The sequence below is a fragment of the Cervus canadensis genome, chromosome 7, assembly GCF_019320065.1.
Source record: "Cervus canadensis isolate Bull #8, Minnesota chromosome 7, ASM1932006v1, whole genome shotgun sequence".
Lineage (NCBI taxonomy): Eukaryota > Metazoa > Chordata > Mammalia > Artiodactyla > Cervidae > Cervus > Cervus canadensis.
The window spans coordinates 10,539,309-10,567,249 of record NC_057392.1 but is presented as its reverse complement, the minus strand read 5'-3'; the positions used below and the strand labels follow the sequence as shown (position 1 = coordinate 10,567,249).

General features: G+C 38.0%; 1 protein-coding gene across 1 annotated transcript in view; it reads right to left on the bottom strand.

The window, feature by feature from the left end:
- The window catches only part of STAG1 (stromal antigen 1), a 496,183-nt gene that overhangs the window by 139,445 nt on the left and 328,797 nt on the right, over positions 1 to 27,941 (bottom strand). The window contains exons 8-9 of the mRNA XM_043474336.1: positions 18,484 to 18,635; positions 16,482 to 16,555 (exon numbers count right to left, since the gene is read on the bottom strand). Of these exons, the coding sequence (XP_043330271.1) occupies positions 16,482 to 16,555; positions 18,484 to 18,635 (226 nt within the window). The remainder of the gene's footprint in view (positions 1 to 16,481; positions 16,556 to 18,483; positions 18,636 to 27,941) is intronic.

The following is a 27,941-nucleotide window of genomic DNA, read 5'->3' as shown; positions in this document are numbered from 1 at the left end:
AATGATTCAACTCTTTGCATGAGGTGGCCAAAGTATTGGAGTTTCAGCTTCATAGTTATCTGCTATCTTGTATTACCCCTTAATACGTTACTATTAACAGAAGTTTATGTATAAGATTGAAAAGTGAATGTCAAGGATACTTGACATTAACTTTCAAAGAAAAGTATATTTAATTTATATTTACATTGAAACTATGAATTTGACCCACATTTTTACGTCAAGGATGAAATGTTAGGAAGTAAGGAGATTAAAGCAACAGAATGACAGGTTTACTCATAATAATTCACTAGCAGTCTCTTCAACAGTCTAAAGTATATTTTCTTCACTAAATATATATCCATTAATAGAGTTTTTATATCTGATATTTTAAAATTGTATTTTTAGGTCTACTTGTGTGTATTATATGCCATTTAATTGTTGAATAAACTGAGTCATTTGGCATATGAATTTCCCACATTCTGGACTAAAATGATACCATAAGGATTCAGTCACACAGAATGATCTTCTATTTTCTGTATATCCTATAACTAGGAGTTAAATCTAGCAACATATACATTAATATTTAGTTTTTGTTTGAAGTTGGGGTGGCAGGCGAGACACAAAGCATCAACTGAAACTGGCATCTCTCCATGGAACATCTATTTCCATGTACATGCAATAACATCTTTCTTTAACAAATAAAATAGATTAAGAGATACTCCTGGAAAAATCAATAACCGGTATTCATGGCATGCTAATCACTTTGGCAAGAAGATCATACTTTTACACTGTATCAAAAATGAGCTAGTTCATCAGGCACTCTATCAGATCTAGTCCCTCGAATCTATTTCTCACTTCCACTGTATAATCATAAGGGATTTGATTTAGGCCATACCTGAATGGTCTAGTGGTTTTCCCCACTTTCTTCAATTTAAGTCTGAATTTGGCAACAAAGAAGTTCATGATCTGAGCCACAGTCAGCTCCCAATCTTGCTTTTGCTGACTGTATAGAGACTTCTCCATCTTAGGCTGCAAAGAATATAATCAGTCTGATTTTGGTGTTGACCATCTGACAATGTCCATGTGTAGAGTCTTCTCTTGTGTTGTTGGAAGAGGGTGGTTGCTATCACCAGTGGGTTCTCTTGGCAAAACTCTATTAACCTTTGCCCTGCTTCATTCTGTACTCCAAGGTCAAATTTGCCCGTTACTCCAGGTGTTTCTTAACTTCCTACTTTTGCATTCCAGTCCCCTATAATGAAAAGGACATCTTTTCTGGGTATTAGTTCTAGAAGGTCTTGTAGGTCTTCACAGAACCACTGAACTTCAGCTTGTTCAGCATTACTGGTCGGGGCATAGACTTGGATTACCATGATATTGAATGGTTTCCCGTGGAAATGAACAGAGATCATTCTGTTGTTTTTGAGATTGCATCCCAGCACTGCATTTCAGACTCTTTTTGTTGACTACGATGTCTACTCCATTTCTTCTAAGGGATTCTTGCCCACAGTAGTAGATATAATGGTCATCTGAGTTAAATTCACCCATTACAGTATATTTCAGTTTGCTGATTCCTAAAATGTCAACATTCACTCTTGCCATCTCCTGTTTGACCACTTCCAATATGCTTTGATTCATGGAACTAACATTTCAGGATCCGACACAATACTACTCTTTACAGCATCGGACCTTGTGTCCATCACCAGTCATATCCACAACTGAGTGTTATTTTTGCTTTGGCTCCATCTCTTCATTCTTTCTGGAATTATTTTGTCACTGATCTCCAGTAGCATCCTGGGCACCTACCGACCTGGGGAGTTCATCTTTCAGGGTCTTATCTTTTTGCCTTTTCATACTGTTCATGGGGTTCTCAAAGCAAGAACACAGAAGTGGTTTGCCATTCCTTTCTCCAGGCGACCACATTTTGTCAGAACTCTCTACCACGACCCGTTCGTCTTGGGTGGCCCTACATGTCATGGTTCATAGTTTCATTGTGTAAAACAAGGCTGTGGTACATGTGATTAGACTGGTTAGTTTTCTGTGATTGTGGTTTTTCAGTCTGTCTGACCTCTGATGGAGTAGGCTAATAGGCTTACGGAAGCTTCCTGATGGGAGAGACTGACTGAGGGGAAAACTGGGTCTTGCTCTGATGAGCAGGGCCATGCTCAGTAAATCTTTAATCCAATTTACTGTTGATGGGTGGCACTGTGTTCCCTCCCTGCTATGTGGGCTTCCCTGGTGGTTCAGAGGTTAAAATGTCTGCCTGCAATGCGGGAGACCTGGGTTTGATCCCTGGGTCGGGAAGATCCCCTAGAGAAGGAAATGGCAACCCACTCCAGTATTCTTGCCTGGAGAATCCCATGGACGGAGGAGCCTGGTGGGCTACAGTCCACGGGGTCGCAAAGAGGCGGACACGACTGAGCGACTTCACTAAACTATGGTGGAGGTGAGGAAGGTAACAGTGACCTCTTTCAAAAAATCCCACGCATGTACTGCTACACTCAGTGCCCCCAACCCTGGAGCAGGCAACCACCAACCCATGCCTCCACTGGACATTCCTGGACACTCACAGGCAAGTCTGGGTCAGTTTCTTGTGGGATCACTGCTCCTTTCTCCTGGGTCCTGGTGCACACAAGGTTCTGTTTGTGCCCTCCAAGAGTCTATTTCCCAGCCCTGTGTATGTTCTGGCAGCTCTGTGGTGAGGTTAATGGAGACCTCCTCCAAGAGGGCTTATGCCATACGCAAGTCTGCTACACCCAGAGCTCCTGTCCCTGTGGGAGTCCACTCCTGACCTGAACTGTCACAGGAGATGCTCAAACACAGTTCTGTCTAGTCTCTGTGGGGTTCCTGGGTCCTGGAGTGGACAAGGTTTGTTTGAGCCCTCTGAGTGTCTCTGGCAGGAATGGGACTTGATTCTGAACTCGAATTTGCCCCTCCTACCATCTTACTGGGGTTTCTCCTTTGCCCCTGGGCGTGGGGTATCTCCTCACAGCTGCTCCTAGACAGAGTGCGTGATGAACTATGGATTGAAGTTTGTAACACTGTATAGGAGGCTGGGATCAAGAACTTCCCTAAGGAAAAAGAAATCGAAAAAGCAAGAGAGTTCCAGAAAAACATCTATTTCTGCTTTATTGACTATGCCAAAGCCTTTGACTGTATGGATCACAATAAACTGTGGAAAATTCTGAAAGAGAGGAGAATACCAGACCACCTGACCTGCCTCTTGAGAAACCTATACACAGGTCAGGAAACAACAGTCAGAACTGGACATGGACCAACAGACTGGTTCCAAACAGGAAAAGAAGTACCTCAAGGCAGTATATAGTCACCATGATTATTTAACTTCTATGCAGAGTACATCATGAGAAACGCTGAGCTGGATGTAGCACAAGCTGGAATCAAGACTGACAGGAGAAATATCAATAACCTCAGATATGCAGAAGACACCACCCTTATGGCAGAAAGTGAAGAAGAATTAAAGAGCCTCTTGATGAAAGTGAAAGAGGAGAGTGAAAAAGTTGGCTTAAAGCTCAACATCCAGAAAACTAAGATCATGGCATCCGGTTCCATCACTTAATGGCAAAAAGATGGGGAAACAGTGGCTGACTTTATCTTCTTGGGCTCTAAAATCACTGCAGATGGTGACTGTAGCCATGAAATTAAAAGAAGCTTACTCCTTGGAAGCAAAGTTACGACCAAACTAGACAGCATATTAAAAAATGGAGACATTACTTTGCCAACAAAGGTCCGTCTAGTCAGGCCTATGGTTTTTTCAGTACTCATGTATGGATATGAAAGTTGGACTATAAAGAAAGCTGAGTGCAGAAGAATTGATGTTTTTGAACTGTGGTGTTGGAGAAGACTCTTGAGAGTCCCTTGGATTGCAAGGAGATCCAACCAGTCCATCCTAAAGGAAATCAGTCCTGAATATTCATTGGAAGGGCTGATGTTGAAGCTGAACCTCAAATACTTTGGCCACCTGATGTGAAAAGCTGACCCATTTGAAAAGACCCTAATGCTGGAAAAGATTGAAGATGGAAGGAGAAGGCGACAACAGAGGATAACATGGTTGGATGGCACCACTAACTTGATGGAAATGAGTCTGAGTAAACTCTGGGAGTTGGTGATGGACAGGGAGGCCTGGCATGCTGCAGTCCATGGGGTCGCAAAGAGTCGGACACGACTGAGTGACTGAACTGACACTGAAATCGAAAACTGAGCTATGGCAGACTCAATGCTAGTATGCAAGGTCTTGTTAAATTAAAAATCAATAAGGTAACAGTAATAAATTAAAGAATTGTTGTTTCTATGATAATAACAGACTGAAAACTTTCAGAAGACTCAAAAAGGGTGAGTCACTAAAAGAAAATAAAGGCTATGTTACTTTGGGGTTGAAGACTAAAGCAAAATCATAAAAAATGAAATGGATTCTGCACTGAAGATCGCATGGCTGAGCCAAGAGGGACAGGGTTTATACTTCTACTAGAAAAAAAGTAAAAAAAAAGCTGCATAAAATATATAAAATAATAGCTTTTAGATGTTGGAATGTCAGGCAGAGAAGGTCAGTAGTATAGGCAGAGGAACCCAGACAGAGACTGGGAATCTCCCTGAGTTGAGGAAAAGGAGCTGGGACTATAGACGGCAGGGTAGCTAAATTATTACGTGGCACAGTACCTGAGATGCACATGACAGTGAGCTCCATAAGTCTGCAGAAAGACCCCAGCAAGTCTTCAGCTGAGTACTCAAGAGCATGTGCATGTGAAGAAACCACCCAATGCTGAGGAAAGAATGGAAAGAGCAGATAGGACAATATCTGGAGCAAATATAGGGCCTGGGGTACTTCTGTGTTCCAACGAATTAGAACAGAAAAGCCTTGTAATTCATCAAGAAAAGTACAAAAAATGTTTTACCCTAGTACCTGGGTAAAGTTAACCTTAGACTAAATGCTGCATTGGTCCACTTTACAAACCTTGATAAAAAAGTCTTGAAAAGACCAAACATTAATTATGTCCCAGAAAAAAGTAGATGATAATTTTCAGAATGTCTTGTTTGGCACTCAACAAAACCCACAGTGGCTGGCATCTAATAAAAATGGTGAGGCATTCAAAGAAGCAAGAAAATGACTCATAAGAATGAGAAAAATCAATCAAAACAAACAAAACCGGAAATAATGCAGATGATGAAACTAGTAAAATAAAAAGTAAAAAAGAGTTACAACTAAATTCATGTGTTCAAGAGGCTACAGGAAAGCCTGGAGAGAATAAAAGAAACATGAAGTAAATGACCCCAAAGATTAGCATGAAAGAATGGCATAAACTAGTTTATAAATTTTAAAACGTCTTACTCCCTGGAAGGAAAGTTATGACCAACCTAGACAGCATTATTAAAAAGCAGAGACATTACTTTGCCAACAAAGGTCCGTCTAGTCAAGCCTATGGTTTTTCCAGTGGTCATGTATGGATGTGAGAGTTGGACTATAAAGAAAGATGCATGCTGAAGAATTGATGCTTTTGAACTGTGGTGTTGGAGAAGACTCTTGAGAGTCCCTTGGACTGCAAGGAGATCCAACCAGTCCATCCTAAAGGAGTTCAGTCCTGGGTGTTCACTGGAAGGACTGATGCTGAAGCTGAGACTCCAATACTTTGGCCACAGTATCATGTGTACCAACATATGTGAAAAAGGTATCCAAACCAAGATAAATGAATTAAAAAAATTAGAAAAATCCATGGCTAAAAGCTTCTGAAACTGATAAAAATCATTAATCTACAGATCCAAGAAGGTCAACAAAATCTCATGATAAACACAAAGAGGTCCATATCTAAACAGATAAACAAACTGTGGAAAGCTAATAAAAATGGGAAAGAAAAGAAAAATGAACAATACAAAAAAAGTAACTCATGATGTACAGGGGGAAAGCAAGACTAACAACTGAGTTTTTATTCAGAAAATATGAAGTACAGTAAGTGGCAGAAAGGCACCAAGTTATTGCAAGGAAAATAAAACTGTCCACCAAGAATTCTACACCCAGCAAATCTATCTTTTAAAAATGATGTGAAATAATGCATTTCCAGATAAAGAAAGACTGCTAGCACACTTGCCTTACAAGAAACAGGAAAGAAAGTCCTTCAAACTGAAAGGAAATATAACTCTATATAATAGCTCGCATTGACAGAAGAAAATGAAGAATGTTAGAAATGCTAACAACAGGGTAAACAGAGAAGACAGAGTGAACATTAACTTGTTTACTTTCATTGAATAGCATAAGATTTTGATAGTGGATTATGGTTAAGATGGCACTGTTAAGGCAATAGCAAACAGAGATAAAAGATACATGAGAATAACACTACAAAGAAAGAACAAGAAAACGGAGATACCATGAAGCAAAGAAACTGTATTTATGTGAAGTTAGTCATGCTAATGGGATGAAATTTCTGTAGCAACCATAAGGAAAATAAAGAGACTGTTTAATCATTAAAACCCAATATCCATCTCTAGGCTCTCTATAAGAGACATGTTTCATGTTCAAAGACACAAGCAAGTCGTAAGTAGAAGGATGACAAAAACGTCACACATCAAGTGAACAGGAAAGAGCTTTAGGTATGTTATTATCAGGCAAAGAAGCCTTAAAAAAAAGACATTTCATATTAGAAAAGGACATTTCATAATAATAAAAAGGTCTATGGAAAGATGTAACAAAATAGAATATATTCTTCTATGCACATGGAGTATATTTTTGGAAGAGGGAATCTAGTAAACCTGTCTCTCACAATTTTTATTGAGTATTATACTGGAGAGTCAAGGTAAGTATTAAAAGTGTCTTTGCTCACAAAAGACATGATCCTGTATGTAGAAAATCTTAACGATCTAAAAAAACAGAACACTGAAACTACAGAATTGATGAAAATATTTTATAATTTTTGAGGAATAAAGGAATTATATTTTTAACATATTGATAAGAAGGAGTCTAGAACAAAAATTAAGGAAACAACTCCCGTTTATAACAAAATAAAAATGAAAACATATAGAAATAAATTTAATAAAAGCAATAAAGACATATACTGAAAATAATAAAAATTGGTAAGAGAAACTAAAGAATATCTAAGTAAATGAAGATACAACCTATACTCACAGAATGGAAAATGCAATATAATGAGGAAGGCAATTCTCTCCATATTGAAGTATTGATTATATTCTCCATCAAAATTCCAGAAAGCTTTTATGTAAAGACAATCTAATTATAAAATTTTATGTTCTCACTTTTATGTAGAATCTAAAACAGTGAACTTACAGAAATACAGAGTACAAAGATCGTTGCCAAATGCTAAGGGTGGGGGTAAAGTGGGGAGGTACTGATCAAAGAGAATAAACTTCTGGTTTAAGATAAAAGGGGTTAGGGACCTAACGTACAGCACGGCGACTATAGTTAACCATACTGTATTACACAGTTGAAAACTGCTAAGGGAGTCATTCCACAACTATAAATTAAAAAAGGTGAGGTGCTGCAGGTATTAACTAACCTTATTGGAGGTTAATCATTTCAAAATATGTGTGTTTCAAAGGACTTTGTTGTACACCTTAAACGTACATATCTTGTATGCCAACTAGATCTCAATAAAGCTTTTAAAAAGAATTTCAAAAGTACTGAGATCAATACAGGTGGTATGGGTATAAGAAAAAATTAAAAAATCCAAAAATAAAACTTTGCATTTATAGTAATATGACTCCCAAGAAAAGCGCTAAAGCAACTCAGTTGAAGAACAGCCTTCCACCAATTGTGCTTCTGAAAATAAACACCTATATGCAAAAAGTGTACTTATACCCTTATATACACCATATACAAAAATTAACTTAAAAATAGTTTATATAAATTCATTTAAATGATTAAACCTCTAGAATATAACGCATAAGAATGGGTTAGGCAAACTGTTCACAGATATGACATCAAAAGCATGACCAAAGAAGAAAAATGGATAAATTATTGTGTTGAATTTGAAAACTTTTGCTCTTCAAAAGGTACCATGAAGAAAGAAAATAAAGTCATAGGCTGGGGAAAATTATGAAAATCATTTATGTGATAACACACCAGAATTAAGAATACAAAAAGTACTCTTATAATATCCCTCTTGATAATTGTTAGAATAAAAAGCAGAAGATGAGTAAAGACAGAAAAGACTTAACCAACCATCAACCAACTCTGACCTAACTGGCATAAAAACAAAAGCATGATACATACTGTTTTCGTACTCAAAAGGAAAGTTTATCACAATAGAACATACTGTGGTACATAAAACAAATCTTATTAAACCTAAAAACACTTGAATCATACAAAGTATATTCTCTGACTAAAACGAAATTAAATTAGGAGAAAATAATAGGAAGTTTTGAGATATTTGCAAATATACACAAAACTTCTAAATAATCCATGGTTCAAAAAAATATGCCCAAAGGGAAATCAGAAAGTATTTTGAACTAAATGAAAATGGAAACACCGCACATCCAAATCTAGGGAAAACAGGTACAGCACTGCTAAGAAAGAAAATTATAGGAGTAAAAAAGCTCCAATACTTTGGCCACCTGATGCTAAGAGGAGAGTCATTGGAAAAGACCTTGATGCTGGGAATGATTCAAGGTAGGAGGAGAAGAGGGTGACAGAGGATGAGATGGTTGGATGGCATCATCAACTCAACGGACATTGTCTGACTCTGTGACCCCATGGACTGTAACCCACCAGGTTCCTCTGTCCATGGGATTTTTCAGGCAAGATTATTGGAGTGGGTTGCTATTTCCTTCTCTAGGGGATCTTCCCAACCCAGGGATTGAACCCAGGTCTCTTTAACATCTCAGCTACCAGGGAAGCCCAATGGACATGAGTTTGAGCAAACTCCAAGAAACTGAATGACAAGCAAGCCTGGTGTGCTCCAGTCTATGGGGTCGCAAACAGTTGAACACAACTGACTGACTGAACAACAAAAGAATTATAGCAGAAAGAAAAGCAAGGATTAAATCAACAATCTCCGTTTCCACCTTGAGAAACTAAGGACAAAGGAAGTAAACCTAAAGAAACAAGAAGAAAGAAAATAATAATAAAAAGAGCAGTCCTCAAGTTAAACAGAAAACAAGAACAGTGAAGAACCAAAATCTCGTTCTCTTAAGAAAAAATAAGTATAACTGATTAGCTCTAGACAGAAGATACGTGAGAGAGACATATGCAACCACCAATATTATGAATAACTTTATATTGATACTTTGGGCTTCTCAGGTGGCTCAGTGGTAAAGAACCCACCTACTAAGCAGAAGATGCAAGTTTGATCCCTGGGTCAAGAAGATCCCCTGGAGAAGGAAATGGCAACTCATTCCAGTATGCTTCCCTGGGAAATCCCATGGACAGAGGAGCCTGGAGGGCTGCAATCCATTGGGTTACAATGGAGTTGGACACAATTTAGCAACTGAACACCAAACACATGTTGATACTTGCTGAATATACTTCAACTTAGATGAAAATATATATATATATTGTAAAACAAACTGAACAGGCTTAAAACTACTAAAAAAAATTAATCTGTAGTTTAAAAGATTCCTAAACAGACAACTCTAGGACCCAATGGTTTAATTCCTATCAGAAGAAGAAATAATACTGAATTATTAAACTGCTCCAGAAAATTAAAAAGGAGAGAATAATCACAACTCATTCTACAAAGCCAGCATCTCCCTGGTACCAAAAGCAGTCAGAGGTATCTGAATAAAATTTAAAAACTTATATATGTATGTGTGTGTGTGTATATATATATATATTCCTCTTAAATACAGATGGAAAAATTCCTAGGAAAATTTCAGCAAATGACATCCAACAATAAAAAAAGAAAAAGAATAACAGAGAGAGGAGCAGCCAAGATGGTGGAGTAGAAGGATCTGAAAGTTACCTCCTCTCATGTGCACACGAGTATCAGAACAATGTACAGAACAACTACCTGTGAAGAGTATAATCCATCAAAAAAGATTTTGTAAAACAAAAGACAAAGAAGCAACACAGTAAGATAGGTACGAGGGACGAACTCACAATATAATCAAATTCCATACCCCGGGTGGGCAATCCACATGCTGGAGAACAATTATACTACAGAGGTTCTCTGTAGGAGTGAGAAGTATGAGTCTTACATCAGGCTGTCTAGGCTGAGGGTCCAACACTTGGGAAGAGGAGTGCCCAGAGCCCCTGGCTTTGAAGGACAGCAGGGCTTGACTACAGGAGTTCTACACAATTGGGAGAAACAGACTTCACTCTTAAAAGGTGCACACAAAATCACATGTGCACTGGGACAAAGAGCAAAAGTAGTACTCTGATAGGAGCCAGACTTTCTTGCTTGTATTCAAGGGTCTCCTGGGGAGTTGGGGAGGGTGGCTAAGGCTCACCCTGGGGACACAGACACTAGGCAGACATATCAGAGTATCCATCTGCATAAATGCATAAACGCTCGTTAATACAAAGTGCTGGCCCCATCCAACAGCCTGTAGACTCTAGTAACGGAACGCCTCAGGCAAAACAACTAACTGGGCGGGGATGTGCCACTAGACAGGCTGCCTAAGACTTCCTGAGCCCACATTCACCTAAAGACAGGCCCACAGACATGGCCTTAATCACTGGAGGGTCAAGACCCAGCTCTGCCCATCAGAGGGCCAAAACTCAGCTCTACTCCTCCCACTAAGAATCCTGCACAAACCTCTAGACCAGCCTCACCCACCAGAGGGCAGACAACAGAAGCAATAAAACTACAGTCAGGCAACTTGCAGACTGAATCTCCAAATGCAGGCCAGCTGTACCCTGGTCGTTAGATAAGGAGAGAGGCGTGCACTGCTTGGAACTATATGACATATCCTACAGAGGGGCCACACTTCCACAACGTTGAGAAATGTAATCAACCTATTACACACATACAAAGGGCAATTCAGACAAAATGATATGACAGAGGAATATGTTTCAGACAAAAGAACAAGATAAAGCCACAGAAGAACAACCAAGAGATGAGGAGACAGGCAATCTACCTAAGCGTTCAGAGAGACAACTGTAAAGATGACGAAAGGTCCTGAGAGAAGAATGGATGCGTGGGGCGAGACATGAGGCATTTTTAACAAAGAATTAGAAAATATAAAGAATAAGCAGAACAGAAGAATACAGTAACTGAAATGAAAAATATAACAGGAGGAATCAACAGTAGATGACATGAGGCAGAAGAATGTATCAGCTGGAAGACAGAGTAGTGAAAATCACTGCCACAGAATAGAAAAAAAAAGATATAAAATGAGGAAGTTTAGGAGAATTCTGGGAAATCATCAAGCAGATTAATATTTACATTATAGGGGTCCCATAAAGAGAGGGGAGAGGTTGAGGAAGAACTTGAAGAGCTAGAAACTTTCCTAACCAAGGAAAGAAAATAGTCACCCAAATTTCCACACAGGATTAATCCACAGAGGAACACACGTAGACACACTGTAACCAATTAACAAAAGTTAAAGTTAAAGAGAGAACATTAAAAGCAAGGGAAAAGCAACAAACATACAAGTTAATTCACTTAAGGTTATCAGCTGATTTTCCAGCAGAAACTGCTAGCCAGGAGTGGCACAATATACCTAAAGTGACAAAAGAGAAAAGCATATGACAAAGAATACTCTACCAGCAAAGCTCTTGCTCAGATCTGATGGACAAATCAAAAGCTTGATAGACATGCAAAAGATGAAATAATTCAGCACCAGCAAACAAGCTTTACAACAAATGTTGAAAGAAGTTCTCCAGGCTGAAAAGAAAAGGCCACAACTGGAAACAAAACAAAACTGACAAAATTGAAAAGCTCACTGATAAAGGCAAAAGAAAAAGTCTCTATCTTCTATGATTTTTCAGGTACCTTCATAATTTCTTCTTCCTAAAATTTTTATTATTGTGAGGAAAGAACTGTTCCAGGTATATTTTCTGGTCCAGTCTTTCAGGGAATTGAATTTTTTCATTAATAGAATTGTGGAAACACCAAAATAAATGGAAATCTGAAGGCACAATGTCTGCTGAATACAGTGGATAAATCAGAATTTCCCAGTCAAGCTGTAAGAGTTTTTACCTGTTATCAAGGAAACATGTGGTCTTGTGTTATCATGATGAAACAGATTATGTGTTTTCTGTCAACTAATTCTGTATGCATATCATCATGGGCTACTTTCAGTTGGTTTCACTAGGAACAGTATTTGTTGGAACTGCTTGGATCTCTGGAAGGAGCTCTTAGTAGGATTCCTTTCCAATCCCACCATATACACAACATAACCTTCTCTGGATGAAGAGTGGCCTTTGGTGTGGTTGGGGTTGGTTCATTTCACTTGCCCTAAGATGTCTTCCATTCCACATTACCAAGATGGTGGAAATGATTTTCGATGCTTGATTTAGATATTTTGAGTATCTCAGCTATCTCCTGTAACACTGATTGTTTTCAATTAAAGTCTTGATTTGATTGCCATCGACTTCAACTGCTCTATCTGACCTTGGAGCATTTCCTGCAAGAAATCTCCAGCATGAAACTTTGCAAACCACTTTTGACATCTTTGATTAGTCACAGCACCTTCTCTACACAGTGCACAAATCTTCAGCCACTTTAACGGGAGAAAGTGAAGAGGAACTAAAGAGTCTCTTGATGAGGGTGAATGAGGAGAATTTGAAAGAGCTGGCTTAAACCTCAGCATTTAAAAAGTGAAAACCATGATATCTGGTCCCATCACCTCATGGCAAATATTTGGGGGGAAAGTGAAAACACTGACAGATTTTATTTTCTTGGGCTCCGTAATCACTGCGGATAGTGACTGCCACTACAAAATTAAAAGATTCTTGCCCCTTGGAAGAAAAGCTAAGACAAACCTAGACAGTGTATTAAAGGAAATCAACAGCGAATATTCATTGGACGTTCTGATGCTGAGGCTCCAATGCTTAGGCCACCTGATGGGACGAGCTGACTCATTGGAAAAGATCCTGATGTGTGGAAAGATTGAGGGCAGGAGGAGAAGGGGGCAACAGAGGATGAGATGGTTGGACAGCATAACTGACTCAATGGATATGAGTTTGAGTAAACTCTGGGAGATAGTGAACGACAGGGAAGCCTGGCACGCTGCAGTTCATGGGGCTACAAAGATCTGGACATGACTTAGCAAATGAACAACGTGGCAAAAGAATCAGGAAAAAAAAATAGATCTACATTCATGTACAGTGAGTGCCCTCACACAAACATGCAAGCTGTGACATTTCAAAGATGAGAACGTGTGTTTGCATGTCCAATCTACGTAAGTCAGTTCACATGTCCGGCACACACTGTCGCGGGCGTGCACCCTCCACAACTGGCTGTCTTTCTGTGCCTCACTGTGCGACACTGGACACAGTGCAGTGGTGCAGGGCCTTTAGGTCAGTCCAGGGCGTCTGGGTAAGCCTAAGAGCAGCGGTGATGTAAGTGGTACTGCTAACAAGTGCCAGGAATTGGAACCTCAGGGAAAAAACAAAGAAGAGAAAGAAGAAGTGACTCAAAGACTGAAGAGATCCATGATGCGGGAAATGGCAAGGGAATTTTATTTGAGGAAGTGTTATTTGTTTGTAGGCACAGGACCTTAATGTGGAACAGTACATGAAGCTTGCAGCAGCGGTTCAGAATGCAATCCAGTGGTACTGTGTCATCTATGGTAAGAAAAATAGAGCTACTACCCACATATCACAGGATCTTTTTTTTTCCCCAAGAGAGTACACAGAACTGAAACCCACAAGAAACCAGAAACTGTGCAATCATCAGTGTGAGTGAAACTGCACCTTGCTCTCTCTTATTGCTGACAATCCTTCAGCTCTACCATCTCCCGCCCATCCTCCCTCCTATAGTCAGCACCTCTTCTTGCTTATTCACTTGATGCCAACTCCTGTATGTCAGCTGCTGTAATACTGTACTTTTTACAATACTGTAAAGATTAAAAATGTTTGTTTGTTTTTTGTGTATTACTCGTGTATAGAAGTATTATAAAACTATTACACTATGGTACTGTACTATATGGGCTTCCCTGGTAGCTCAGCTGGTAAATTCACCTGCAATGCAGGAGACCTGGGTTTGATACCTGAGCTGGGAAGACCCCCTGGAAGAGGGCATGGCAACCACTCCAGTATTCTTGCCTGGAGAATCCCCATGGACAGAGCAATCTGGTGGGCTACAGTCCATGGGGTTGCAAAGAGTTGGACATGACTGAGTGACTAAGTACAGTACTGTACCATATAGCCAACTGTGTTAGTCAGGGGTTCAGGGTAACTTTGTTGGACTTGTCAACTCACTGAACTTGAAAATTTGCTCTCAGGACAGAACTCATGCTCGTGTAGGGAGCTTAGAGCATGAGCGTGTGTGAATTTGTGTGTGTGTATATCTAAGTCACTTGCTGTGTACTAGAAACATGATAATGTAAATCATTTGTACTTTAAAATATAAATCTGAATTTATAGTGATAAAAACATTCAAATGAAGAAAAATAATACATCATGATTATGTGGGTTTTATCCCAAGAACTTAAGGTTGAGTTAACATATGAGAAATCAACCAAATTAACTCACCACATTAATAGTCTTAAAAAAGAAAAACCACAAAATGATCTCAAAAGATGGAGAAAAGTACTTGACAAAATTCAGCATTTATTCCTAATGAATCTCAGAAAACCAGGACAAGACACGAAACTTCCTGAACTCAACAAAGTTAATCTATGAAAAACTTATAGTTCAGTCTTAAGAATGGAAGACTTTAATTTTATTAGTGAAAGAAATCAGAAGGAGACAAGAAAGAGAATCAGGAGTACAATATGTAAATTCTATTTCTATAAAATTTTAGAAAATGTAAACAAATCAGTTAGCTGATTAATGATTGCTTAAGGATGGGGAAGGTGAAGAGTGGTAGGAAGGGAGGAATTACAAAGTGTTATGAGAAATCTTTTCAGGACATGGACATACCTTGCCTGTGACTTTTACAGGTGTGTGTGTATATGTGCCAAAACATTAAATTATGCATTTAAATGTACAATTTATTTTATGTTAATTGTCTTTATGTATGTATGTACACGCTCAGTCGCACACATGCTCATGTGCGATTCTCTGCAACCCTTTGAACTGCAGCCTGCCAAGCTCCTCTGTCCACAGGATTTTGCAGGCAAGAATACTGGAGGGAGCTGTTGATTCCTTTTCCTGGAGATGTTCCTACCTTAGTGACTGAACCCATGTCTCCTGTGTCTCTTGCATTGCAGACAGATCCTTTAACCACTGAGCCACCAGGGAAGTCGAAAAAGACTGCACAGCAGGGATATGGAAATTCTTGCATTTTTGAAAATTAATTTGATGATAATTTATTATGAAGTGAAGGTCGCTCAGTCATGTCCGACTCTTTGCGACCTCATGGACTATACAGTCCATGAAATTCCCCAGGCCAGAATATTGAAGTGGGTAGCCTTTCCCTTCTCCAGGGGATCTTCCCAACCCAGGCCTTCTGCATTGCAGGTAGATTCTTTTTTTTTTTTTTTTGCAGGCAGATTCCTTACCAGCTGAGCCACCAGGAAAGCCCAGTATATGCAAGGAAGAGCATGTGATTCTCCATTCAGAGAATCCACACTCAAAGTAAAAGCCTTGGTTCTATTTCAAGAGTTTTATATTTTGAATGACATCAAAATGATTTAAAGTAAATTATCAAAGTTACCATTTTTCCTTAAAAAAAAAATTCCCCTACTGTTTTAATTAACTTTTAAAATTAACTGGCCCATCACAAGTTTCAAATGTGTCTAAAAAAACAGTCCTATTATCTGTATCTGTGTCTTATCTATGTAAACATCATGCCTAACAGAAAGCAACAAGCATATGTATTTGATTCATTAATTCTCTATGACATACACTCATGTAGTTTATATTTTAAAAGTTCACAGGTTTTACAGAGAGACACTTGCAATAGAGCATGACAAAAATACTTCAGGAATATTTTGCTCCTATTTTCATGTATATAGTTGAAGGTAAAGAAGAATGACATTACAGAGATGCTGCATTAACTGCAGAGGTGCCCTTTCCTGTACACATTTCTCCCATAACAATTTTTAAAACACGGCTGGTTAATTTGATCATATAATAAGATGTGTACAATGGGGCATTAAGCATGGAATTTAATTCTTTCAAAAATGAAGACAATGAAACCATATTAAGGCCACATTAACTTACTGATATCTTATTAATTAAATTAAATTAGTACAAACGCAAGTACATAGGAAGTCTCTAACAGTATATATTCTGAATCTGGAAGAACATGTCAGTGATAGTTGTGGTCCAATTTTGACCACAGTTAATAGCATGACATTTATTTAGCTTTCATATACAAAGGTGCTTTCTAGCTAATGAAACAATTAAAGAGTTCATGTTTTTATAACTGAGTAGGACTACAAAGAAGCAACAAATTAAGTTAAAAATCTAAATGATTTTTAAAATCCCTTACCGGTATCTATGAACAAATATACCCTTAAAAATAGAGTTCATCATATTTTCGATTTCATCCTGATTTTCTTGTAGCTGAAATGAGAAATAAATATAAATTAAAATACTAATAATTTTATTTGAAATAAAGAGTTCCAATTATTTTAAATTTATGACTATTCTCATTCTGTGTAATTTTCAATCTTTTTTATTAAGTATTGTACAACAGATGTCTTAAATTACCAAGATCCTTTCATTTTTTCTACAGCTTTACTATGTTGGCTTAGAACCTCTTTCTGTCTCTCTCAACATGTATTACTGGAGAAGGAAAGGGCAACCCACTCCAGGGTTCTTGCCTGGAGAATCCCAGGGACGGGGGAGCCTGGTGCGCTGCTGTCTATGGGGTCGCACAGAGTGGGACACGACTGAAGTGACTTAGCAGCAGCAACATGTATTACACAATGACTAAAAAAGAGTGGTATGGTTTAAGTGTGACCAGATGACTATCATAAAATAACATCTGCTTTGGGAACAGGCCTCAATTTCTACACCTCTCCTGTGCAAACCAGGTCCCCTGCTTGGTTTTACTTCTCTCAGTAACAGATAATTCTTGATTATTCTATTTGCCATTGTACAGGAAAGTTCCTATTCCACCTAAAGTATCCAAATATTAGTCTACATCTGATTAGCCTCAAAGTAAGTGTAGGTCAAATTCCCAATATAGGAGGAATACAAGGCAGCAAGCATCTTAGCCATTAGTGATAAAATGCAACAACAAAATAAATACTATAGAAAAGAGATAAAGAAATTTCAGGCATTACTACTCACTGGAGTTAAAATCTGAGTTCAATTACTACTCAAAAGGAATAAAACCAGCGATACAAAAAGTACATTTAATACTGTGACAATAAAATACCTTCAGACCTCCTCTTTTGCTATACGCTTTATTTTCAGTTTTACTGAAATAAGTTTGGGAATCATTCAAATTATTGAAACTTACTTTAAATTTACTTTTTCTACCTTTATTATATAAAAACTTAATAATTTATATAAGAGGTATGCAGTTTGGTTAGCAGGACTTACTAAAGAACAATTCCAAAACTTACTTACAATTATTTCTAGTATGGAATGTGCTATGAGTTGTATTGTGTTCCTCAAAACTTCATATAGAGAAGTCTTAACTCCTAGACCTCAAACCTTATTTGGAAATAGGGTTGTAGCAGATGTAATTAGTTAACTTGGAGTCATAAAGGAGTAGAACGGACCTCAAATCTAATATGACTGATGTCTCCTTTTTATAAGGAGAAACTTAGACACACAGTGAGAAGGCCATGTGAAGATTAGAGTTAACTTCTACGTTCCAGCCTACACAACTGTGAGACAATAAATTTCTGTCCTAAAGAAAAATCAGTTTGTGGTATCTGCTATAACAGATACCTGAGCCCTCCAATACATCACAGACTATGATTTAATCAATCATAAGTTTGTTCCTTCTTATTGCCAGTTATAACCCAGTATTATAACCCTAACCCTAACCCTATAGCACTGAGATCTTACTCTTTTTTCAAGTTAAAACAGAGATTAATACTGCACATCTAAAATTTTATTTCTGATTGGATGAAAAAATGTTGCCTATAAAAATCCAGTTTAAAATCATTTTCAACCCATATACGAAGCTTTCACTATAAAATTGGGGCCAATCGTATTATTCACAGAAATGTCTCATTCATCTACAACTATACAGTCTTTGGCTTTCTTGTGGAATGCAACTTTGTTGGCCCCTAGTTCTGATGTTAGTATTTACTGTGCTTTCTGGTTTCATAGCTTGATAATCTTTCTGAGTTATCTAACTCTCAGACTATCTTCTTTCTAAACAGGGTTGTTTTGTGATACTCTTCTGTCATCACACTGCACTCAGATAACCACTGGCTGGAATCAAATGCCAGATTCATTTGAAAACTTTGAGATCAAATAATCTAGCTTTAAAAAACAAACTGAAGAATCTCAGTTACTGTGAAACTTACCTCTTTACGTTTTTGAAGTAGTAACTCCAACCTTTCATTGGCTCTCTTCCCAATCATTTTATTTCTCTCAGCTTCATACTGTCTCTGTGTATTATCCTGATGAATACTGAGGTTTAAGGCAACATTCACCAGAGCAGTCATGAGCTTCATGGCTATGAAGTAAAGGAAGATTATAGTATTCATCTGTGAATCAGAACTTCAAAAGTTTACAATTTTGTAACAGAAATGGATGATGGAAGAAAACTAGTCAACTTCTATGTTTTATAATCTAGGCATAGTTAAAATAAAAAGAAAAATTATATTATGGACATAAACTCATCATTTTAGTCTGCAAAAATTTTCTCTGTCTCAGTGTCCCTATAAGCTTGGCTTAATAAAACTCCTACGAAAAGCAGACTCATCCTGGGAGTTCTCTGGTGGTGTAGTGGCTAGGAATTGGCACTTTCACTGCCATGGCCCTTGGGTTCAATTCCTGGTTGAGGAACTAAGATCCTGAAAGCTGCATGATGCAGACACAAACAAGTAACAATAATAAAAAAAATCCCAAACCCAAACACCACCCTCACCCCCGCAACTGACTCATTCTAATTATCAGCATGAAGAACTCAAATAGTATCTTCAAAAACTCCTTTCCCTCACCTTCAAACATACACAAATCTAAGTGTGTGCATGTGTGCTCTGTCACTTCAGTCGTATCCAGCTCTTTGCAACCCTATGGACTGTAGCCCACCAGGCTCCTCTGTCCATGGGATTCTTCAGGCAAGAATACTAACCAAGCCTTTTAGACCTCACTTCTGGCTACCAGTTCTGTGTATACAATTGCTTCCTTAATACCTGTGCTTAGAGGCCTCAGAGGTGTCTCAGCTGTGTACAATCAATTCATGACTTTTACTCCCATAGATGGATCTTTCCCTGTGTTCCTCACCTCAGTGAATGGCATAACTTTTGATTCCTGAAAAATGGACTGAACCTATGAAACACATTAAATTCGTCAAAAACATATTTTGTGAATTTCTTATTGATCTATTTTCCTCAGTCACAGTGTTCATGTACTTTTAAACATTCACCTGTATTTACAAATCTTTTAAAATATTTTCAAACTTCTGTTTCAAATCCTCTGAGGAACAGGTATGACACAATACTTAATCTTTTGTCTATTCCTATTCAGTTTCATCATTGAGATGATGAGAGTATAGGAAAATCTGTTAAAGGAACAGAAGAACTTGTGATGGAAAAATAATCTTCCCTTTTTTCTCTTTAGTTTACTTATCTGCAATATGAATGCTCAGTTACTACTGAGTGTTTTGGAAGAACCAATACAAACATATACATAATTAAATGAGCCTGCATTTCTTTTAAAATTTCCAAAATTTCCTTTAATTACACATAAACACATAGACATAATGCTATATCTATATCTATCCCTACACATATACACACATGCTATTCTGAAACTCTACATTTTGGATACTATCAGTTGATACTGCCCTCAAACCAAAATATAAGACAAAAATCCTAAAAACAAAATGCATTTAAGTTAGTGAGCTGTTAAGAAATGTATTTAAATTAAAATTTTTCTCTTTTCCTGAGACACAACATCTAAATATAATATATTGAGAAATCTTGTGTTTCAAAATATAGGCTAGTGATTTGACAGCATTTTACACACTGTCAGTAGAATACTGCTGAAAGCTAAAAGTACTTTTAAAATTAACCTGTATAATAAAGAATATCTCAAAGACACAACTGATTAGGGGCATTCAAACTGCCTAAGTCAAGAATAACTTTTCCTTTAGGGATAATATTTTAAGGGAGTTTGCCCTAAGCATACAAAGTCATAAGCTCCTACCCAAATGGAGTTTAATTCCGTTTATACTTCTAGACTTCTAAAATAAAATGACTTGAAGATCAAGGAGTTGGAAAGCCTTTAAATTTACACCAACTCTGTCTGGAATAAATCAGTGGAAGCTGAGACATTAATGCTTTTGAACTTAAGCATTTTTTGTTTTGTTATATCGCCTTGTGACCCCAGATTCAAAACTCCCCAACTGTTGGTTGTGTAATGACCCTTCTCACACTCTAGTATATATCAACAACAAAATATATCAACATACTAAAAAGAGAAGAAATGTAAAATGATCAGTATGTTTTTAGAAATATATTAGATATGATAGTGCAGTATTTAATGTTTATGAATATGTAAAATTTAAACTTCACTGAAACTTTCACCTTAAATATCAACATACAAGCAAATACAGCTAGTGAAGAAGACTCCTAACTTAACAATAGAGATACAATATGGGGATTGTGATACGGATGAGAGTCCCCTGAAAAAAGACTCATTCCTGCATAAAGTGAGCATGAATTACGATTTACTGGTATTATTAAAAGAATTTTATAAATTAATAATCCTACAGGAACTCAGCCTGGTCTATGATATGGACTTTCAAAGTGTCTTCTCTTTGTTTACCAAAGTGAACACTTCATTTAGCATTCACATTTTAGAGGTTAGCTATGGAATGACAAACTTGTTCTCTTGCTGTACTACTAAGAGTGTGCTATGCAAATATGTGCACAATACAAATGGCTTGTTACCAGTTCAGTAAAGTACAAATCTGTTGTTAAATGATTTGGTTTGGCCTCTTGTGCTTCTGTTAAAATCATAACAAGAACATGCTCTGGGGAGCTGCTGATTCCAGAAGAGAGAAATTTTAAGCACATCTAATCCAAATTGCAGCTTGCAGTCAAAACACACTTGCAGCCTAGAGTCTAGCCAGCTAATCCCTGTTTAGTCCATAGAGACTTCCAAGAAAAACTATAAACTTATTAGTGAGAAAAATAAACGTTTCTTGCCGTAAGAAAAAAAAAAAAGTATAAATTTGAAAGTAAGTTTTTAGAAATTTTTATAACAATCTGACAGAATAATCTTATATATATTGAGTCTATTAACAAAATGACACTAAGAATGTAATGTAAAAACCAATCTTTCGCCACAAAAAATACTTATTTAGTGCTTCCCATTCAATCTGCCAAAGCACTGTTCTGAGTATCAGAAGCTGAAAAGTGAATGAGACAGTATCTGCTTCCATAAACTTATTGTCTAGTGAGGAGAACGCAAAGTATCAATAGATAATATAAAAAAAAATCTATCAGTTAAAAAAATAAAATATGGTTAAGAAAAATAAAGTATGGTAGAAAGGACAGAACACAATTGCACTTGTTTCATATGCTAGCAAGGTAATGTCCAAAATCCTTTGACTATGCCAAAGCCTTTGACTGTGTGGATCACAATAAACTGTGGAAAATTCTGAAAGAGATGGGAATGCCAGACCACATGACCTGCTTCTTGAGAAACCTGTATGCAGGTCAGGAAGCAACAGTTACAAGTGGACATGGAACAACAGACTGGTTCCAAATAGAGAAAGGAGTACATCAAGCTGTATATTGTCACTGTGCTGATTTAACTCACATGCAGAGTACATCATGAGAAACACTGGGCTGGATGAAGCACGAGCTGGAATCAAGACTGCCAGGAGAAATATCAATAACCTCAGGTATACAGATGACACCACCCTTATGGCAGAAAGTGAAGAACTAAAGAGCCTCTTGATGAAAGTGAAAGAGGAGAGTGAAAAAGTTGGCTTAAAGCCCAACAGTCAGAAAACAAAGATCGTAGAATTCGGTCCCATCTCTTCATGGCGAATAGATGGAGAAACCGTGGAAACAGTGACTGACTTTTATTTTATTGGGCTCCAAAATCACTGCAGGTGGTGACTGCAGCCATGAAATAAATAGACGCTTACTCCTTGGAAATAAAGTTATGACCAACCTAGAGAGCATATTAAAAAGCAGAGACATTACTTTGTGGACAAAGTTCTGTCTAGTCAAAGCTATGGTTTCTCCAGTAGTCATGTATGGATGTGAGCTGGACTATAAAGAAAGCTGAGCGCCGATAAATTGATGTTTTTCAACTATGGTGTTGGAGAAGACTCTTGAGAGTCCCTTGGACTGCAAGGAGATGCAACCAGTCCATCCTAAAGGAGATCAGTCCTGAATGTTCACTGGAAGGATTGATAATGAAGCTGAAACTCCAATACTTTGGCCACCTCATGCAAAGAGCTGACTCATTTGAAAAGACTCTGATGCTGGGAAAGACTGAAGGCATGAGGAGAAGGGGATGACAGAGGATGAGATGGTTGGATGGCATCATCAACTCAATGGACCTGAATTTGAGTAAATTCCGGGAGTTGGTGATGGACAGGGAGGCCTGGTGTGCTGCAGCCCATGGGGTCGCAAAGAGTTGGACATGACTGAGCGACTGAACTGAACTGAAGCTTCAACAGTACGTAAACCAAGAAATTACAGAAAAAAAGCTGGATTTAGAAAACCGCAAAGGAACCAGAGATCAAATTGCCAACACCCACTGCATCATAGAAAAAGCAAGGGAATTTCAGAAAAACATCTTCTACTTCACTGACTATGCTAAAGCCTTTGACTGTGTGGATCACAGCAAACTGTGGTAAATTCTTAAAGCAATGGAATACCAGACCACCTTACTTGCATCCTGAGAAACCTGTATGCAGGTCAAGAAGCAACAGTTAGAACCAGACTAATTAGATTAGATTAGAACCAACAATTTTGACTGCCTAGTTCAAAACTGGTAAAGGAATACGTCAACGCTATATATTATCACCCTGCTTATTTAACTTCTATGCAAAGTATATTGTGCAAAATGTTGGATAACATTGTAATGGATGAAGCACAAGCTGGAATCAAGATTTCCAGGAGAAATATCAATAACCTCAGATATGTAGATGACACCATACCAATGGCAGAAAATGAAGATGAACTAAAGAGCCTCTTGATGAATTTGAAGGAGGAGAGTGAAAAAGCTGGCTTAAACTCAACATTCAAAAAATGAAGATCATGGCAACCGGTCCCATCACTTCATGGCAAATAGATGGGGAAAAATGGAATGGAAAAATAGTGACAGACTATTTTCTTGGGCTCCGAAATCAGTGTGGACAGTGACTGCAGCCATGAAATTAAAAGACACTTGCCCCTTGGAAGAAAAGGTATGACAAACCTAGACAGTGAATTAAAAAGCAGACACATCACTTTTCCAACTACGGTATGTGTAGTCAAAGCTATGGTTTTTCCAGCAGTCATGTATGGATGTGAGAGCTGGACCATAAAGAAGGCTGAGTGCCAAAGAATTGATGCTTTCGAACTGTGATGCTAGAGAAGATTCTTGAGAGACCCTTAGATAGCAAGGAGTTCAAATCAGCCAATCCTAAAGGAAATCAATCCTGAATGTTTATTGGAAGGACGAATGCTGAAGCTCCAATACTTTGGCCACCTGATGTGAAGAGCCGATTCACTGGAAAAGACCCTGACGCTGGGAAAGACAGACGGCAGGAGGAGAAAGGGGCAACAGAGGATGAGATGGTTGGATGGCATCATCAATTCAATGAACATAAGTTTGAGCAAATTCCAGGAGACAGGAAAAGACAGGGAAGCCTAGTGTGCTGCAGTTCATGAGGTTGGACATGACTGAGCAACTGAAAAACAACAACAAAAAAGGACAGAGAGCAAACAGGCTGGTTAGGCCTCTCTGAAGAGCTCACAATTAAGCACAAACTGAGGCGATGAACATGATTCTATAACAGAATTGTGTCCCAGGGAGAGGGAATAAAAAGTGCAAAGGTTATGAGGTAAACTGTTCATAAAAAGAGCAACATATTAGTGTGGCCGAAGCATAGAAACAGGCAAGAGACAAGGCTGAGGAGGAAATGAAAAGGCCAGGTTACAAGAGTTTTACTAGGAACTAGTTAGAACACAAGAATGAAATCTAAATGAGATAGGTCTCACTGGAAATTTTGGTGTGGGTGAAAAATAGCCTGATTTATATTTTAAAATGCTGTGTGAACATTTATAGAAGAGTAAAAGTGGAAGAAGGAAGACCAAATAGAAGAACACTGAAAAAGAGCTGCACATATTTTGTCAAAACCTTATTAAGTTGATTCTCAAGTTTTGGGCCTTAAGCAACTCAGTAAAGCAATCCTGGCTTTGATTAGAGTGGCAGTAAGAGGTAGAGAGAAAATTAGATCTGAAATATATTTCCAAGGTAAAGCTGAAAGAATATGATAATATAGGAAATTAGAGAAACAGCAAATGCAAGGGAAATTAGAACGTCTTATGCTTATTAGGTATTTAAGTGGAAATGGGGCTTTCCAGGTGGCTCAGTGGTAAAGAACCTGCCTGCCAATGCAGAAGGTGCAGATTTGATCCCTGGGTCAGGAAGATCACCTGGAGAAGGAAATAGCAACATGTTCTAGTATTCTTGCCTGGAAATCCCATGGACAGAGGAGCCTGGTTGGCCTCAGTCCGTGGGGTTGCAAAAGGAGTTGAACATGACTTAGCAACTAAACAACAAGTGGAGATGGTTAACAGATATGCATCCTCATCAAAATACTGGTTTCTAAAGCCATTAAACTGGATATCATATTGATTCAATGGACTACAATTTAGTCACTGGAAACAAATGAGGCATGATCTGTATGCTGAAAAGAAGTCTACCAGTACACTTGTTAATGGGGAAAAAAAGACGATTGTCAGTGTGTATATTATATTATCATTTATGCAAAAAGAAGGAATGCATTATTTATTATGTGCCAGTCAGTCTTCTAAGCTCTTAACACACTTATTCATTTGTACCTCACAACTCTATCAAGTACTATAATTATTTCTTTATTATATAAGAGAAATCTGAGGCACAGATTAGAGATTTGGCAATTATACAGCCAGTAGCTGGCAGAGATATAACTTGATTACAGCCATCCTTCTCCACAGTCTAAGCTCTTAACCACTATACCATACTGCCTCTCACTGAATATGCATTTGCTATCATATTCATAAAATATCATTGGAAAGATACATTAGAAATAGGAAACTTAGGATGCATTCAGAGAAGAGAATTTGTTGCCTGAGAGCCAACAAATAGGGTAGAAGAGTGACATTTCATCACATAACATTTTTAAATCTGGAATTTTAAATCAAATGACAGCATTACTCTCCTACCATAATTATTTTTTAGTAGAAATAATAAAAACATGGAATCTGTTTTCACTTTATTCACTGAGGAGTGACTAAAGATATAAAAAAATGAAAAGATCTTTAGATTGAGTCCTGAGATAATTAAGTATTTACAGTTTAGCTTTCTAAGATCCATCAAAATAGCATTTAAGAAGGAAGAAGTAGCTATGTCTTTCAAGAAAGAGAAAGGTAACAATGGAACTGCCCAGCGATTAGGACACTAAGAAGGTAACTGCCAACCTCAACAAGAGCAAAGGCAGTGAAGAGGTAGAGATAAAAACCCTACTGGAGTGGGTCTGAAGACAGTAAGAGGAGAGTGAGTAAAGACAGTAAACAGAAATAATTCTTTGAGATCTGCTATAAAGGAAAGGAAAAAAGTAGGACTGTAGCTAAGGAGCATGTGGAAACAAGGGATGGTAGCATGGTCAGTCTTAGGCATCAACTTGGCTAGGCTATCAGCTCAGTTCAGTTGCTCAGTCGTGTCCGACTCTTTGCGACTCCATGAACTGCACCACGTCAGGCCTCCCTGTCCATCACAAACTCCCGGAGTCCACCCAAACCCGTGTTCATTGTGTTGGTGATGCCATCCAGTGATCTCACTCTCTGTCGTCCCCTTCTCCTCCTGTCCTCAATCTTTCTCAGCATCAGGGTCTTTTCAAATTAGTCAGCCCTTCGTATCAGGTGGCCAAAGTACTGGAGTTTCAGCTTCAACATCAGTCCTTCCAATGAACACCCAAGACTCATCTACTTTAGGATGGACTGGTTGGATCTCCTTGCAGTCCAAAGGACTCTCAAGAGTCTTCTTCAACACCACAGCTCAAAAGCATCAATTCTTCAGCACTCAGCTTTCTTTATAGTCCAACTCTTGCATCCATACATGACTACTGGAAACACCATAGGCTTGACTAGACGGACCTTTGTTGGCAAAGTAATGTCTCTGCTTTTTAATATGCTGTCTAGGTTGGTCATTAACTTTCCTTCCAAGGAGTAAGCGTCTTTTAATTTCATGGCTGCAGTCACCATCTGCAATGATTTTGGAGCCCAGAAAAATAAAACCAGACTCTGTTTTCTGGCTAGGCTGTGGTATCCAGTTATTTAAACAAACATTAACCCAGGTGTTACTGTGAAGCTATTTTGTAGATAAAATTAACAGCTATAAGTAAAGGAGACTACCCCCAATAATGCGGTGGCCTCATCCAATCAGCTAAATGGCTTACAAGCAAAAACAGAGTGGTTCAATAGAAGCAATTTCTCCTTCAAGACTGTACAACTCCTCCCTAAGTTTCTGGCCTACAGGTCTGCCCTACAGATTTTAAAATAGCCAGCTCCAAAAGTGTATGTGTCATTCAGTAAAATAAATCTTCCTCTCTCCAAATACACACACACACACACACACACACAATATAGCTTAATGGTTGTGTTATGCAAATAAGTAAGCAAGTAACAAACTATTTTCCAATGGTTCTGTTTCTGAAGAGCCCTAACTGATACAAAGTGTTTCTAAAAGATAAGGGCTGTTACAGCATACAAAATAATGATAAAGGGTGTTGGGGAATTGAAGCAGGAGAGACAGAGAGAGAACTTCTTGAGGTAGTGAACAGGGATTGGATCCACTGCACAAGTGCAAGGACTGATCTTAGGTAGACAGCACCCTCATAAGAGAAAAGGCAGAGAATATGTGTACAGGTGCAGCTAAGATAAGTAGATTTAATCCTTGAAGGATTCTATACTGTTCCTATAAAGCTAGCAAGCTAATCAGCCAAGTGTAAAGAAAAGAGGTGAGCAGACATTGTAGGTTTGAGGAGAAGGTATGAAATAATATTATAAGAAAGGAATATCCATAGCATAAAATACTGTAATAGGATTGCTAGGTAGAAATGAGAGAAAAATGTAAAAAGCCCAGTCATTATGTGTTTTTCTACACTCACTTTCAACTCCACTGGTTCAGTTATGGCGCAGGTTTTCCTAAGGGATATAATAGAGGGCAAACAGGCAAGGATGTTAAGGGTTCTTCATGAGAAGGACATGATTATAATTAATCTGGGTAACAGAATCTAAGCTAGGAAAGTGGAGGAAGTAAGGACATCAAGAGCACTAAACAAAGAGGATCAGGAATTTAACGGCCTAGTAGAGTAAAAACAATACTGGAGCTGGGAACATATAAAACAAAAACAGGGACAAAAGGTATCAGCAAATAGGATGGCTGAAACTAAGATTATGGACACTGGCCATTTAATCATTATTCAACAATTTGCAGTTATGTTTTCTTTTTTTTTTAAATTTTTTTTTTCTTTTTATTTTTTTGTCATACATTGATATGAATCAGCCATAGAGTTACACGTATTCCCCATCCCGATCCCCCC